The sequence below is a fragment of the Echeneis naucrates genome, chromosome 24 (genome assembly GCF_900963305.1).
Source record: "Echeneis naucrates chromosome 24, fEcheNa1.1, whole genome shotgun sequence".
Lineage (NCBI taxonomy): Eukaryota > Metazoa > Chordata > Actinopteri > Carangiformes > Echeneidae > Echeneis > Echeneis naucrates.
The window spans coordinates 2,674,106-2,690,456 of NC_042534.1; the positions used below are offsets into that span (position 1 = coordinate 2,674,106).

At 43.9% G+C, this 16,351-nt stretch overlaps 2 protein-coding genes and 1 non-coding gene across 6 annotated transcripts in view; 2 read left to right on the forward strand and 1 right to left on the reverse strand.

Annotated features, from left to right (window-relative positions):
* afdna (afadin, adherens junction formation factor a) overlaps window positions 1-6,831 on the forward strand; it is a 74,311-nt gene extending 67,480 nt beyond the window's left edge. For 2 of the 4 annotated variants that reach the window (XM_029495758.1, XM_029495759.1), the window contains 3 exons: window positions 1,127-1,682; window positions 5,132-5,216; window positions 5,449-6,831. In XM_029495758.1, coding sequence (XP_029351618.1) covers window positions 1,127-1,682; window positions 5,132-5,216; window positions 5,449-5,602 — 795 coding nt within the window. In that variant the 3' untranslated portion in view covers window positions 5,603-6,831. The remainder of the gene's footprint in view (window positions 1-1,126; window positions 1,683-5,131; window positions 5,217-5,448) is intronic. The other 2 variants (XM_029495760.1, XM_029495761.1) reach the window with 2 other exon arrangements.
* Window positions 6,832-7,581: 750 nt separating this feature from the next.
* trnal-cag (transfer RNA leucine (anticodon CAG)) lies at window positions 7,582-7,664 on the forward strand. The gene has a single exon. It is a non-coding gene; the product is annotated as a tRNA-Leu (tRNA).
* A 495-nt stretch (window positions 7,665-8,159) lies between these two features.
* tdrd15 (tudor domain containing 15) lies at window positions 8,160-16,243 on the reverse strand. The gene is made up of 4 exons (XM_029497075.1): window positions 16,149-16,243; window positions 9,469-15,105; window positions 8,660-8,745; window positions 8,160-8,182 (listed from the first exon to the last, which is right to left on the reverse strand). The coding sequence occupies exons 1-4, from the start codon at window positions 16,241-16,243 to the stop codon at window positions 8,160-8,162; spliced, it is 5,841 nt and encodes a 1,946-aa protein (XP_029352935.1).
* Window positions 16,244-16,351: the final 108 nt, after the last annotated feature.

The window sequence follows — 16,351 nt, forward strand, 5'->3', positions numbered from 1 at the left end:
ATTATTATTTTCCCTTTTTTTGTGACCATTTCCATCCAGCATCGCTTCAGAAACGTTGTTCGGGGAATGCTGCCCCAGCCTCCAACTTTTCCCCAAAACCACATGCTTCATTTTCATCTCTCACACACACACACACACACACACACACACAGAAGTCTGCCCACCCCTCATACGCGCCCTCAGCCGTCCATATCACACACATCCACAGACCGACCCACTAATCCCTCCCAGTTTCTTCAGAGTCCCACCGAGCTGATTCACAGCAGTAGATTTGTGGGGCAGCGTGTCCTTTAGAGGACAAAGATTCTCAACACATGAAACGAACCAAAACAAAAAAGAAGGTAATCAAACAGAGAGACGAGATTAAGATTAGGGAATCTAAACAGAGTAGGTCCAACACACACGGTTAGATCGGGTGGAAAAGTGTCCTGAGTAGATTTTTGGATTAGACGGTTGTGAAGTTTTTCTAGCACTCATAAATCAGACCAACAAAGTCCTGGACTGATTTCCTCAAGATCAGGTCCGAGTCCAGCTCAGTGGGGTCGTCGGTAAAACGTGTTTTTTGTTCTTAAATATGAGACCTTTGAAAATAACTTGGTGGCCTAAATGATTTCAGTGGTTTTGGTTTGTTTAGCTGCTTCCTGTCAAACTGAAAGCTGGAACAAATTTATCTGAGTCAGAATATTTCGTGTTATTATTGACAGGTTAATCAACTCATCAGCTTCTCTGATTGACTCCTCAAAGTCTTCACTGATTTCATGAAGTTCTGGGTCATTTATTTCTACTTTCAGAGCGTTTGGTGTCGTTACGGTCAGAAAAGTGATTTGATGTTCATTAGGACCAGGACCAGGACCAGGACCTGGACCTAGTTTTCTTGTCTCGTGTCAAAGTGTCTCTGAGGACAAAGGCCTGCTGATTTAGTGAAGGTTCTGGACTCAGACGGATCCTCTGAGGTTGTGAGGCCGCTCGGTCGGACCAGGTTCAGTTAGTGTTGTGAGTCCGGTGGACGGGAGTCTTAACAGATGTGGTTTGTGCCGTAGTTGTCTCGTAGAGCCCGTGAGTGTCCTATACTGAGGTGATAGCCAATCAGAGTGGAGCGTACTAACAGGTTGTCCCCCCCCTCCAGAGGAGACAGGAGGAGGAGTACTACACTCGCCTGGAGGCGGAGCGGCGCCGGCAGCACGAGGAGGCCGAAAGAAAGCTGCTGACGCCCGATGAGCCGGCCGGTCTGTATCGGCCCCCGCTGCCTCGGGAGTACCAACCCCCAGCCCCCCACAACCCTACTAACACCCCCCCGCCCCCCCCACAGAGAAACACCTCCTACCTCAAAACGCAGGTCACCTCCCCCGACACGCTCTACACCGCCAAGTTTGTCTCCTACGCGGGCGATGAGGAAGACGAGGAGGAAGGCAAGGAAGCCCCCAAAGCAGGGAGTGGCGGCGGCGGCGGGCAGCCGGGTCAGGTGAAGCTGTCGGCGACCCGGAAGTCGTACGGCGACCTCCCGGCCACCGCCTCGCCCAACCACAGCAGGCCACAGCCGCCGCCCACTGCGCGCAAGCCCCGCCCTCTTTCCGACGGCATCTTCCTGTCTGGCTCGTTCAAGCCGCCAGTCAACAACTCCAACAGTACAGGCCCCCCCCTTCCTGCCAAACCCAGCTCCAACCCCCCCGGAGGCTTTAAAGGTAGACCCGCAGAGAGGAGGGCGGAGTCAGGCTCGCCACGGCGCCCTCGGCAGCGCCCACACCTCCCTCTCACTCGCTCATGTCTTCATTTACTCCTTCATGGTTTAGCTGTGTGATCCTTTTGTTTTTCAGTAGAAGGTGTTCTGCCTTTTCATCTCCGTCGACTTTTTTCTCTCCTTTAAATGTTTTTTTTTTTTTTTTTTTGTTGTTGTCCAAAATTCCATCCGTCACTTCATGTTCTTTATTTTATGTGTGGAAATTTTCACTCCCTTTCTTCAATCCAATCAGATTCTATTTGTGTTTTTTTTTTTTTTGTTTTTGTTTTTTTTTTGTCGGTTTGTTGGATCAACCTCCTCCTGTCCCCAGTAAATTTTCCAATCACCCCCCCCCCCCGATCAGCACTAGCGAACAGAAAAAAGCAATCGATAATCACGCCACTTTTTGCTGCAGATCGAGACCCATCAGAGCCAATCATAGTACTGTTGGTGTTGTCGCTCGCCGCCTCCTTTGTGTCTGGTTGGTTGCTGCTTGGGATTTTGGGGGGGGGGGGTGGCCAGCTGTCGGTTTGCCCGCCTGCTCCCCCCACCTTCCTGCCCCGTGGCTCTGCTTAGCGGTGTTGGCTTTAAAGGGAAGGAGATACACCATTAGCTTCACGCTCCCATCGATTAATAAAACCAATCAGCCATCATTTCATCATCACGCAGAAACGCAGCAGCGTTGAGTGGAAGCTTCCTGTTTGTCTGCGGCCGTTCGGCTCCTCCACAAGCTGATTTCTAAAAACCTTTTTTTTGCTGCAGTCGTCCAGCAGCTGCGTCGAACTTTTCGCTCCCAAAATATCTGCCGTAATCTGACACAGACACGCTCCGCTGAGTCTTTGTTTTGGCCTGATCAGCACGATCATTCACAGAAAACAAAGATGTTTATTTTTTCTGTCCGCTCTCTAATCATTGCCTTGTTTCAGAGATTATCGGATCATTTTATTTATTTTGGACTCGAACCGTTCAAATAAAGTCAAAACCGAAGAATCAGCCAGTGATGAGGCCGATGTGGTTTTATGGATTTTAAGTAATTCACTCGTTCTTAATTATTTAGTTTTTTACTCAGAACTGTCCAAACAATACGGCCTAGCACAAAAAGGAAAGATCAATTGTCCCTTCAGTGCCTGTACAGGGACACAAATCCTGACAGAAGCAACACAATAAAATCCAGTCATAAATTTCACCACACCCAAATAAATTTCACTGAATATATCCAACACTGCTGCACATTGTGCGTCGTGTACATGTTAAAATTCATAAATCCTTAAATCATAAGTCTTAAAAGTTAAATGTAGAACTCTTGGCTTCATCTGATAAAATAAAAAGTTGATGCGTCGCTGAAGCACATTTCTGAGTAAACATTTGGTCAGTAACTTTAACTGTAGGAGTTTGAATGTTGGCAGACAAACGGCTTCAAAAGCATCACGGAGTTAACGCGTCGCTGCCTGACGTCCAGGAAACGGCTGTTTGCTCCTACAAAATAAAGCTCCTCCATCCCTGCTGCTTATTAAACATTTCAAACACATTCAGTCACTCAAACTGAACTTTGTGTTGCATTTTCACTCAAAATCAACCCAAAGAAAAAAAAAGAACGCCCATCCCACTAACTCCGCCCCCCTCCCCACCCCCGACCATCACCACCACCCATCCCACCTCCCTCACAAATTAAATCTGCATGTCTCACCACCCACCACACACACAAACGCATCACAAACACAATGCACTGCACTCTGGCAGCCAGCAGCTCATCCCAGTAACCGGCTTGATGTCTATTGCTTTTTGCTGCCTGTGCGTAGCTTCCACCAGGCTGCAGCTTGGCTTTATTTTTACCCCCCCCCCCCCCCCTCCTTTGCCTGTCTCTGTTGGTCTGTCTGATAATTAGCTTTCCCAAACTTCTGTTCAGTTTCTTTCTTTTTTAATATCCTCCTATGTGCTTTGTTGTCCGTCTGCCTGTTCTGGCTGTCCTTTTGTTAACGCTGCAGCTTCTACTAAACCTGACTACAACTCCCACAGGGCATTGTGGCAGGTTCAGGTGATCAGAAGACACCTGAGTCTGGCTTCCCTGACACGACGAGTCTCCGAATGTTTTCAACGAGCGTGACTCGTTCAGCTGGCGGCTCCAAAAACTCCCAAAGTCTGACTTTAATCAAACGTGGTCTCCTCTCAAAGCCCAAATGTTTTTCTAATCAGATTCAAACCACAAGTAAAACAACACAGACACCAGAAGGTGCAGGAGCTGGAAACGGCTACAAAGGAAGAGCAGATTCGATTATCCTCAGAGAGGGCCGGCCTTTCAGAAACTGGACTGGTACAGAAAAACAAAAAACATCCGCTGGCCTCCAAGATAACTGAACCAAGGTAGAAGGAAAACATTCCCAACCTTTGAGAGTCCACCAAAAGCCGGCAGACGACTTTTTGTGAATCTGAAAAATTTGCCTTGCACGGCCAGAAGTATAATTTTCCATCTCTGCCGGCTCCGGAGGAATGTAGTCAGAATGTAGTCGGCCTCGGACGGGGCTCATTTCTTTGTGTTCATGTGGTTTCGGGGCAGAAGTTGGACCCGATCAGGTTCCAAACTACACTTCAGATCTCACTCAGCCAGGAGGAGGAGCTGCCAGCTGGATCAGTCCGTCCGCGTTCACACCGTTTCTGTGTCTGCATCTGAACTGCACCGGCCCTGCCCCCCCCCGACCCCCCTCTGCCCCCCCCCCCTGACCCGCCTCTGCCCCCCGCCTCTCTCCCCCTTCTGACCCCCCTCTGCCCCCCTCTGTCCCCCCTCTGCCCCCCTTCTGCCCCCCCTCTGCCCCCCTTCTGCCCCCCCTCTGCCCCCCTTCTGCCCCCCCTCTGACTTGAATTTTCAGGCTTGTTGAGGCTTCAGATGCAGTTTGGAGACACAGGAGGGAACTGAATGTGTCCGAGGTTGGGGTCGCCCCCCCCCATCAGGGGGAACGGGCAGACCTCGATCTCGGACCCGAGCAGACACGTCCACAGACCATTTTGCTGCTTTGGAATGGCCCTTTAACAGCTCTTCTTCCTCTTTTCTCTGCTCGTTGCTCCACTTTAATCAGATCTGACGGTTTCTGCCTAATGCTCCTACACAACTCATTTCCTTCCTTCCTTCCTTCCTTCCTTCCTTCCTTCCTTCCGCTTAGGCTGGTCTGTGGGACATGCTGTGACGTCACCCTGAGAAGCTGCTGGCTAACTGCTGACCAAGAGAGAGTTTTAACTCCAGTTTCCATTTCTAAGTTCAGAAAGTGTCTGCTCTTTGGGAGTAACCGTTGAAATGAATGGGAAGTCAGAGTAGCTGAGATCTTGCTGACCGGCCGTCACCCAGCAGCTTCTGCAGCTGACGTTTTTTATGAACTTTGTTGTGTCTGAACGATACTGACTGACGTTTCACTGCTCGGACAGGATTTAACTCGTACACTGGAAACTCAGCAGGAGTTGTAGGCTCAGGAGAAGTCTACAAGGACCCGCGAGACAAATGGACAAAGAGGTGAGTAGTTCTGTTGACTTCAGAGCACGTTGCTGCAGTTCATCTTTTACTGTGTTAGAAGCGCCCGATGTTTTGACCTAAACAGGCCCTGCGGTGGCACACGGGCCATGTTTTGCTTTAAATAACAATATTCTTGGCCCGCTTTCTTATTTTACTTTCACGCTCGGCCAGCAGAAGAGAAACAGACAAAGATCAGGCTGAACCTGATGGTGTTTGTGTTTGTGTGTTGCAGTCAGGAGCAGGAGAACTCGATCCCCAGCGGCGCTCCGGAGAGTCTGACCTTCAAGGAGCGCCAGCGTCTCTTCTCTCAGGGGAAGGAGGTTTCCAACAAGGTCAAGGCGTCCCGCAAGCTCATGGAGCTGGAGAACGAGCTCAACACCAAGTAGTTGGCCCGAGCCTTTGGCCTCCCAGCGCCACCTCAACGCCAGCATCACCATGGTAACGTTAAGGTGCTCCTGGGAGGGACGAATTAGGGAAAAAGACGGAGAGCGAAAAACAAACAAAAAAAAAAAAACAGGTCGAAGGGAACCGGCACTCACTTCCCAACCACTGACCGTCTCCTCCTCCTGTTGGTTTCACTTCCCCCTTTTTATTTTTTTATTTCAATTATCCGATAACTGGACCGTTCACTTTTTGACATAGTTATATTGTTGCAATAGGACATTTAAAATTTCGTAAAATTTCTTCCCCTCGTTAAGGTCTGTCAAAGATATATAATGAAGCACTGTAAAAAAGTTTTAATTATATCTAGTGAGAATTTGAGAATCACATGACAAAGGGGATATATTTTTGTTTGTAAAATGGTTTTAGGGACAAGGGATGGAGAAGGTTTATCCTCATTTTAAATTTGTTTTTTTTTTTTTAATGCTCACAGAAATATGAACAATTTTATGGTGTTATTTTATTCTCTATTTCTGCATCACATTGTTTTCAGACTTTTAATTCCTTCTTGCCAGCAGAAATGCCTGATGTTGAGCTCAAGACCAGTCTTTTCTTGTTTTGTTTTTTAAATTTAAATTCTCAGTGAGTGAAAACACTGTTATTTCATTCCGTAGCAAGAAAGCATGGGATTTTTTTTTTTTTTTTTGGTGATGTTTTAGATAAACTCTGAAAGATTCTCCAGAGGAGGATTGTACAGTCCAGAAAAGGATCTTTAAGTGCATAACATTACTGTAAATATTCGGGTCCACAACTGTCTCACTCTTTTACTACTGTAGAAACCTGCCAGGCTACTAAAAACTGCAGAACTAATGTGATTCAACAGGAAATCCAACAGGAAGTTGGGCCAAAGCTGGACTGGTCTCCCTGCTGCTCCTCGACGTCAGTGGAGTTAAATTTTTAAATGTTTTGCCCCAACCTGAGGTGACTTTAATTTTATTTTCTTTTAAATCCAATAGTTTTTTTGTTTGTTTATTTGCAGAGTTGTGTGAAATTCATTTGACTGATAATAACCTAAATTCAAGCCAGGAAATGGAACTCCTTTCACTCACTTTGTGATTAATGTTGGTTTTCACAATAAAAAAGGAATTAACACTACTCTTTAAGTCCTTGCTCCTTTGCTTTACAGCTATTTATTTCAAACTTTGTGAAAAAAAAAAAAAAAAAAAAAAAAAAACGTACTTGCACAAAATCTTGTTTTCAACATTAAATATGTATCAGCAAACTGTTTAGAGAAGTGGATTACATTTGGGCCCTCTTGTACTTTGGCTAAAAATCTGTGGTTCTGTTTTTACACCAGCTGTAGTTGGAGGGGTCCGGCTGTTTTTGAGGAGTTAAGGTGACAGAATTGTGATTGTACAAATATATATACACACAATTTCCATAATTGTTATTCTCCACCGCTGCTACTCTGCTGATGTAGAAAAGGAACACACTTCAATCCGCAGTTTCTTTTTGTTGTTTTCTTTTTTCCTCAAAAATAGCGACATTACAAATGTTATCTCGCTTCTGCAGTTTGTTTGAGTGCCTCCATCCGGTGTGGGTTTATTTTATTTTTCTCTACAGGAGCCTCCACTTAAACAGATTCTACATGCTGAGATAAGATGCTGTGTTTCCTCCCCAACAACAACAACTACTACTCCTTTTTAGGTTTCAAATTGAACTGAATCATTTAAATGGTTTCATGTTTAGCCTTTTGTAAATCATTAATAAAACAGATTTTTCAACAGATGAGTGGTTTGTTGTCTTTCTGACAGCTGTGAACTTTCTTGTGCTAAATAATTTAGCACAAACGTGACCTGACTAACACATCGATTTACAGCAACAGTTTGTGCAGCTTTAAAGCGTCACGTCATTGTTCTAAAAATAGCGCGTCCTCACGGTTGGGGGGTGTTCAACATGCACGTACCGGAATAGTTCCACAGATGTCAGGATGGCCGAGCGGTCTAAGGCGCTGCGTTCAGGTCGCAGTCTCCTCTGGAGGCGTGGGTTCGAATCCCACTTCTGACAGATACGTTTTGTCCTCATCACAATTAACTCATTAACAGGACTGAAAAAGGCAAAGACTCAATTACAATAAAAAAATGTAAACATTTTTATGTATCTCCCTCTGCCTCCTCACTGTGTACAGACACTCAGCAGGAACTCACCCATATGATTTGCTGCAGGGCAGCACCTGTCTGTTTCCACCATCACTTTACAAATAAAGCCATTAAAGTTCTAACATAATAAAAACACTAGTGAAATGCTGTGAAGTCCAAAGTTTAAGTTCATCAAATAAAAAGGAACATTGGCAGATAGCTGTGTTTGCTGCAGGGGGCCATATTCACACACCACAATGTTTAAACCAAACTTTCCTTCCTGATATTTGTATAAAAAGACACTTTGGGGACAGGTTCATCATCCAGATCAACCATGGCTCTACAGCGCCACCCAGTGGTCTAAATGACAGCTTTAACATCTTCCTGCACTTCCAGTAGACAAAGTGATGAAACTTTCTGTGCTTCACTCTCCCACACCATGAATCTCTGCCACATCAAAATCAGTACAAATAAGGATTTAATTTTACCCCTAAAAAGACCTCACTCTACTCAGACGTTAAACACAAAGCACAGACCAAACCAACTAGGCACTGAAACTCAAATTTAACAATTAATGACTGATTACAAACTTAAACACGCCTCACTACCTCCATTTACTTATCAAACTGTTCAAAACAGAACTGAACTAAACAGTTCAAACACACCATGAATATAACCTCCACCTTATTAATTATTAACTATGTGAGAAACAGCCAATTTAAATGTGATTTATAAACTAAACATTTCAGCTGTTGCTGGGAAAATAAGAGTAGTCAAGCTAAGTCATAAAAACGAAACAATCTTCAGGGGAAAGGCCTTATTAGTCATTTTAAGTTATCGTAATGTGATTCTGGAGGTTCAGAATTATGTTGCTTAGCCATATTTAACCAAAATAACCAAAATAACCAATAAGCATCGTCTCACTGGTGATAACGTGACACCGCTCCGACGCCTCTGCAGCCTTAGGTTTGTGTTGTGATCCCGCTGTGATCGCTTTCACATCAGGACACCTGTAACAGAGCAAAACAAGACAGTGATCACTGAGTTTCTGACTGTCTCAAAGTTCTGTTTACAGCCATGAAGACGGGCAGCTACCAAAACAATCAAAATGTTTTATCTGCCGTTCGATCTCTGATTAATCACTACAGAGAGCACGTCGCTCACAGTGTGTCTGCACACGTTTCTGTTGTATGTAGTCAGATAAATATCCTACATTCAACTACAGCTGGATAGTAAATTTAATAATAATCTGCCAAAGACACAAGCAGCAGTTAGAAAAGACGCTTTTCTCACATTGTCCGAGTCCAGTGGAAGCGCTGCCTGGCTTCTTTGCTGAAAGGCTTGATGTCTGATGGGGATCTTCATCCCTCTGGCCACTCTCTTCCTCAGCCATCAGGCCTTGAGAAGAGGCGTCAAAGGACATCTGCTCTTGGAATCTAAAAAATACAAAGTTTTCTATTGTAAGCATGAAAATCTGCACAAACTTTCATTTAGCTGTCCTGGCTGAAAAAAAATAGAATTGAAAAAATTCTTTATACTAGATCTTTGATGAATACTGCATTTTCTTTACTACGCTCTGATGACTGCCAAATATATCATGAATATATTTTTAGTAATATCTACAAAATGATATATATGCAAATAAATGAATGAAGGGAATCATTTATTAATTCCAACAGAAGCCTATTTCCAAAAATGGATTAAAGAAATGATGAATGCAGATAGAAGCATACCTGAGTTCTAGTATGAGGTCTATATAGCTGGCATGTCCGGCATCCACCAGCTTCTTGGCAACATGGACTCCGTCAGCCAAAATGTCCACCTTCCAGTGAGCGTTTGACACAAACTCTCTGAAGAAGATTTGGAGGTCCTTCTGGTACAAACATCTCTGGAAGAGGACTGCTGCTTCGTCGGTCCACAGTTCGTCCTCTCCAGCTGGTTTCACCCCTCGCAGAACGCACGGGTAAATCACTTTGGGGAGTGTCATGAGCTCCTCTGGAGGTCTCTGCAGCTTGGAACGGTCTTTGTAAGGTATGCGTTCATAATGGCCGTAATCCACCAGGTTTAGGACCACAGTGGTGTCTGCATGCACGATTTCAGATCTGCACCACTTCCTCTTGGAGTCTGGTTTGAACAGGCAGCAGGAGCCGTGGACGAGGTGGGCTTCAGGAAGAGGAGCTGTCTGCTCACAGAGGTCATCCAACAGGATGGACACTTTGTTCATGATGAGAAGGAAGTCATCAAGAACTACAGAGAACTCAAAGGGATTCGTCACTGCAGCAGCAACACCAAGATACACTTTGTCCATATCGACAGGAGCAAAGGAAAGTCTCTGAGGAGGGTCTGTGTCCCAGCTGGGTTTTTCCTTCGTGGCCTCATTCTGAGTTTCAGTCAGTGAAGGGATCACCTCCTCCTTCTGATGTAGTAATGCTGCGGCTTGGTGAATGTGGAACAGTCCATTCTTGATCATTTCAACCGTCCACACATTATCAACTTCTGAATAAGACACAAACACCAAACTGATTTCATTGCCTATCAGTGTTTGGAGAGATTCGCACCGCAGTCTGTGAGCATCCTCTCCCTCCCTGAACCCAACACAGTTCATCCTGCACAGCACTGCCAGGTTTTGGATTTTAGTCAGGTCAGCACACTGCAGTCGGACCAAGTCAGTTGGAACTTCTTCCGTTACTCCATGATCCACCAGAAGGACCTTGCATTTTTCCCCAGCTACATCCTGAACAACAGCCCTCTGCCACCGGTCCATGTGAACCTGAACTAAGCACTTGACACCTTGTTTGACATCCTCTTTCACCACCATCTTACACTTGTGTAGGTTTTCAGCTATGCCACTTTCCAAAGCAGCAAGCAGGGAGCTGGTCCTAGCAAGTCTGACATAAAAGTCACCATTACTCTGGACGGACAGAAGAGTTCCCCTCTGCCTGTCTTTAGCTTGAATAGTCAGATTTATGAATCCATTAGTGTGACCACTAATCCGTTTGACAGGTGATACAGATGGTTTCCTCTGATTCCTCTTTGAATGACTCGTGTTAGTGCTGAGTCGTCTTCTACAGCTACTGCAGGTTTTAGTCTTCAGTTTGGTGGACATAGTGACAGCTGGTGTTTTTGAGGGGACATTTTCATCTTCAACAGGTTGGGATGTTTCATTCTCACAAGTATGAAACTCCTCGGTTTTGTCTTCATTTACAGGAATGCTTTCATTTACAGTTGACTCAAGGTCAAAAATCTCAACCTTGACTTCCCATTGAGATCCACGTTGTTGAACAAAGTCAACCATGAGAGGCTTCTCCATTACAGCATCAGTGAAAGAAGCATCATTTTCATAAGTGCTTGTGTCCAACAAGGAGCATGGTATGCTGAATCTAGATTGAGAGTAATACTCCTTCGGTATGAAGAAGATATTCTCCTTCCCCACAACTGCTGAGTTTCCATAGTCAATGTACTCAACTTTGAAGCAAGAATTCCCTTCGTAGTCCTTCACAACACAACGATACAGAGCACCATCCTCCTCATACTCAGCCAGGACAAGGTCACTGACCGTCACAGACGTGGCGGCCTTCAATGAGTTCTTTATGATGCCTGAGTTGAGACTTTCAGCCATTTTCAAGATGGCAGGTTCATCTTCTGACAGGTGGAGGAAAAAGTTGCAGGCTGATTCAACGTGGGAGATAAAACACTTTGCCTTGAGACATTCATTCACTTTGTCAGCCGAGCACCAGAGCTGAGGGATCTCTTCTTTGTTGGACTGAGATGGTTGCTCTGATTTTGTGTTTGTGTCCTGGTGCTCTTGTCGTTTCACCTCAGAGTTTTTCGAAGACCTTAAAGGGACACAGCTCCTCATCTTTTCCTCTTTTTGTGTGACTTTCATGTTCTTGGACTGAGTTTTGCAACGAACAGAGAGTTTTGTTTTTTGTTTCTCTTTTTCAGGTGCTTTCCCAGCATAAGTATCTCTACAGGAGTTAGAAGACGGCACTTTTCGTTGACTGGACTTTACTGAAATATTTGTTGTTGTGTGCAGAGCTTGAGGTTTTTTCTTTCTGTTTCTTGTCTCAAAACTAACAACTGTCTTTTGTTTCGGTGATAGACTGACAATCAGCTCCTTTACCTTCTCATTGATGTTAACATCCCCATCAAACAGCTCAACATCAAATGAACCATCTTCATTTTTTCCAAGTATGACAGCTTTCACTTGCTTGTTGAGGGTTGCTTTATTCAGCCAATCTTTGGCATCTGCATACAGCTCCTCCTTCGATACTGAAGCGAGGCAACATCTCACAGCCTGCATGGGTGTGTACAACAAATCATCAGAGTCTCTGGGAATGAACATGATATGGCTTTTCTCAGATATGTTTGTGTTTCCATAATCCACAAAAAAAACACTCAGATGCAGAGGCGACTGAACGGGAAGTGCCAAACCTCTGTACCATCTCCCATCAAGGTACTTCGCCAGGCACAGCTTCCTCACAACATCACTTTTATTGGCTTGCATCATTTTCACTCTTTCTTTTATTATTTTCCTTTCAAGCTCCTCGATGATTTGAGTGTTTTCTTCAAGGTGACAGTAGATTTCCCACTGACTGCAAACGTGAGTTACAAAGACTTGCTTTTCACTTCCAGGACTTAGATCATAGGAGGAGTACACAAAAGACACAGGTGATATGGTTGACAGCTGCTTTGTTAAGACTTTTGCCTCTCTTGCCAAACCTTGTTCCAAGAGCAAATTTGGCATGCTCTGCTGTGTTTGAGTGTTGAAGAGGTCCACAGTGTTACACAGCCCTTTGTTTTTCACATTAAGCTTAGAGATAACTTTACATCTCAGACTGTGAATGCTCTGCAAAATAAAACTTTTCAAAGAGCTGCATGCCTCAGGACTCCAGTCTTCATAGTTCTCTGAGTCAGCAGGTTCAATCAGGTTAGAAAAACTGCACCTGAAAGCTTGTTTCTCCAAATTTACATATTCTGGTGTTATTGACTGAAGATTATGGTCCTTGACATTAAAGATGAAGCCATAGTCTACCAAAATCACTCTGGCATCACTTTTCTGTTTAGCGATGATGGATGCCCTGTACCATTTTCCATCTTCAGGTGACTTGGCAACACAACATGAAGTCCCAGGCTGGAGAGGAACTGTGTTAGTTGAGTAAAATTGCTGAATTTTATCCATGAGTTCCTCCAAAGCTTGAACTCTGTCCTGACGTTGGCACCAGAAATCTGATGGAGAGTTTATGCACGAGCAGTGCACTGCAAACTCACAACCGGGCTTGATGCTTAAAGCTTCAAAGACATTATCATCAGCTTTCTCTGTTGTCCCATCGGTGTAGTGTTTCACATTATACATCGGGCAACTTGGTTTTTCTTTTGCTTTCGTGTTGTATTGCACAACAGGCTGTGCGGAAATGTTGTTCCAGGCCTCAGCTTGTTTGGAAGAGATTAGAAGATCGGTGATACTCTGATTGTCGTCACTTCCCATCTCAGAAAGGTCAACAATAAATTTGTTTCTCCTCTGTTGGACAACACGGACTAGCAGAGCTTTGTCTGACACAGCTTGTCTGAAAAAGTCAGAAGTGGTGCTGTTCCAGACTTCATCTAAAGGCAAAATATTAACAAGAGCACAACAAAAAGCAAATGGTGATTTGCTGGCAAATTCTTCTGGTATCTTCTTTATCAACATGTGTGGCACTTTCTCAGTGTTGCCAAAGTCAATGAAAAGAACTTCAGCTCCATGCTGAAGAGTGTTTGTCACTACAGCCCTGTAAAAATACCTGTCCTCCTCATAAAGTGCACAACACAGTGTCCCAACCTCTGGATTTGGCAGTACGTCTTCATCCAACTTCACTTGACTGAAGTGATCTGTTATTTTTGTCATCATTTCTTCAAACTCATCATTGCGTCTTTGTGTTCTGATCCAGAAATGGTACGGATTCTGGACATGCTCAGCATATCCCACAAAGACAGAGCCTAACCGCAGCTCTTCTGCTTCCTGTGCTTTACCAGAAGCTTTGTCCACGATTGTCTCATGGCGTAAATAGCCACCAGGAGAACAGGGCTGTTCTGTCTTAACTTCCGTCCTCTGTATCTTTTTAATGGGTTCCGGTTCCTTCACGTGATCATCTTCAGTACCAATCAATGTGACGGAGTACAGATGGCGTTCATCATCAAAACTTGCTATCTCCATTTCCAACACCCCTCCAAGCAGGCCTGCCTTAAGGAGACTCAACTGCTGATTTTTGACCGCCTCGTCCGGATCACTCAGGGAAGAGAGCATGCATGGGAATGCCATGATGGGTGCTGAATAAAGGTTAAATGGCAGCCGGTGGACATCCTCAACTTTGACAGATTCAAAGAATCCATAGTCAATGAACATAACTCTAACCTGAGAGTTCATAGGGAGAAACTGCACAAAGCCTCTGTACCATTTCCCATCTTTGCCTTTAACTGAGCACAGTAAACCCAGGTTTTCTGAAGTCTTCTGATTGCATGTTTTTGTTCTTTTCTCACAAACTGCAGCCAGCTTTTTTGACATTTCCCAAAGCTCTGTTTCCATACTGGCCAACTGGCAGTAAAACAGCCCCGGGTTGACAGCAGCAGTTACTCGCACTTTAGTGGGTATCCCACAATTCAATCGTGGCCCAAAAAATGAAAGCATGTCTTTGTATCCCTGCAAACCAGACTGTTTAAAGCAAAACTCTTGTCCTCTTGGCTTTTCAATGAGCAAGTCAGGCACTGGGTCAAAATTTAGTTTGAGTGGCACCTCAGTGAGCATCTCAACCAGGAAAAGGAAGGTAACTGTATCCACATGTCTGCCAAATCCATGTCTAACAAGGTCGTTGTTGATGTCAGGGGCTTCCAATAAAAGGACTTTGTGAGGAAGGAGAGCTTGAATGTAGCCTGTGACATTTTTTCCAATTAAACTTTCTAAGTATTGCTCCACATCAGAATGAGAGTCTTGATGCAGCAAGACATTTGCTAGAAAGCCACATACAATTTTTGGAGGTAGAATGAGCAGGTCGTTTGAACAGGAAGATATGTGGGCGATGTCGACACTCAAAACATTGCCATAATCTATGAGGAAAACATCAAACACATCTTCTTTTTGGTTCTGAACTCTTCCTCTGTACCAGCGGGCTGAAGTCAAATCTTCTACAAGGCAAAACTCTCCAACATCCACAGCAGCTTTTGTCTTTATTATGTTCTGAATCTCTCCCTGCAATATCTTATAGTCCAGTTCACATATAGTGAGGTATTGTCCCTGGAAGTGAATCAAAGTTGCTTCTGGGTTCCAGTCCAAGTGAGTCAACTTGAGGTCTGCAGGCCAAAGGGCACATGGCGCTGCTGGACTTGAATCCTGAAAGCTGAAAATTAAAGCCATATGTTAGTATCCTTTAAAAAGTGCTAATCTTTCTGCAAAGTTATGATTGAATGTCAGAAAACAGTAAATAAAAAATAACAAACATTTCACTGAATATAACAACCCAATAATGAGCGATGATGAAAAATAAGTGTGGTTGTGACAGTTAACTCACCTTTGTTGATGTGAACCCATCACTGACTGACTGGCAGCATTAATACCTGTCCCATCACAAACAACCTGAAAGTTAATGTGTTAATGTGTTATTGTCTAAATAACAAACCTTAAGTTAAGTTAAACATTAAGTTAGCCTAAAGACGTTAGAGACTATTAAACTCAGCTCAACAATGCTTAAATTTAACTAACTATTTTTCTATTATTAATTTATCCTGTTTATCCTTTTTGGATATTAAAATAAGAAAACACTGATTTCTTTATATCGCCTAAATAAAACTGGCTGAAGTCCAAAAAATAATAATAATAATAATGATGATCAGAAAGTCAAATCAGCCCTATTAAAAAATATAATAATAATAATAATAATAATAATAATAATAATACTGATAACAACACCTGATAAATCAATTCTAACCATTATTAGTGTATTTTGTTTATAATGATTAATATTAATGTCCGAATTTAACGTTTTCTGCACGCGGGCTTAACCGAAATGTGTGGCTAACGTTAGCTTATCCGGCTAACTTGGAGCTAACATGATTTTACTGAAAAACCTAAAAACCAGATTAACAGTCGTTCTCCCAAAGTCACCGGGTTTCGGGAGGATGTTCCGAGGAAATAAAACAGACTCATCTTTTTTTAGGTTGTTTTTTTTTTTTCATATTATTATTAAATCTAAATCGACCGCTAACAGCTAACGGGAGCTAACCTTAGCCCTAACTGTGCTAACGGGAGCTAACGTTAGCATTAATTATGCTAACTGGGCTAACATCGAGCTTTCCGGTGCTGACAGCCGCTTCAATCTCAGAATAAACTTTATTTTCAAAATGAGCACCGAACTCTTTTTCTAACTGCAGCAGCCAAACTCACTTTCGGGACAGTTTTCCTACCTGTTGAGCCGCCGGGTGTCCCAGCAGGCAGCTGCCCGGACACACCTCCGTCCTCCCCGGGTGAAGGTCAGACATGTCCGGCCTCTTCACGAACTCCAGGCGAAATCATGAAAAGACACATAAAGTCCAATCAGTCAAATCTAAAATACACATAATACTTATAATACTTATTTTCTGAATAAC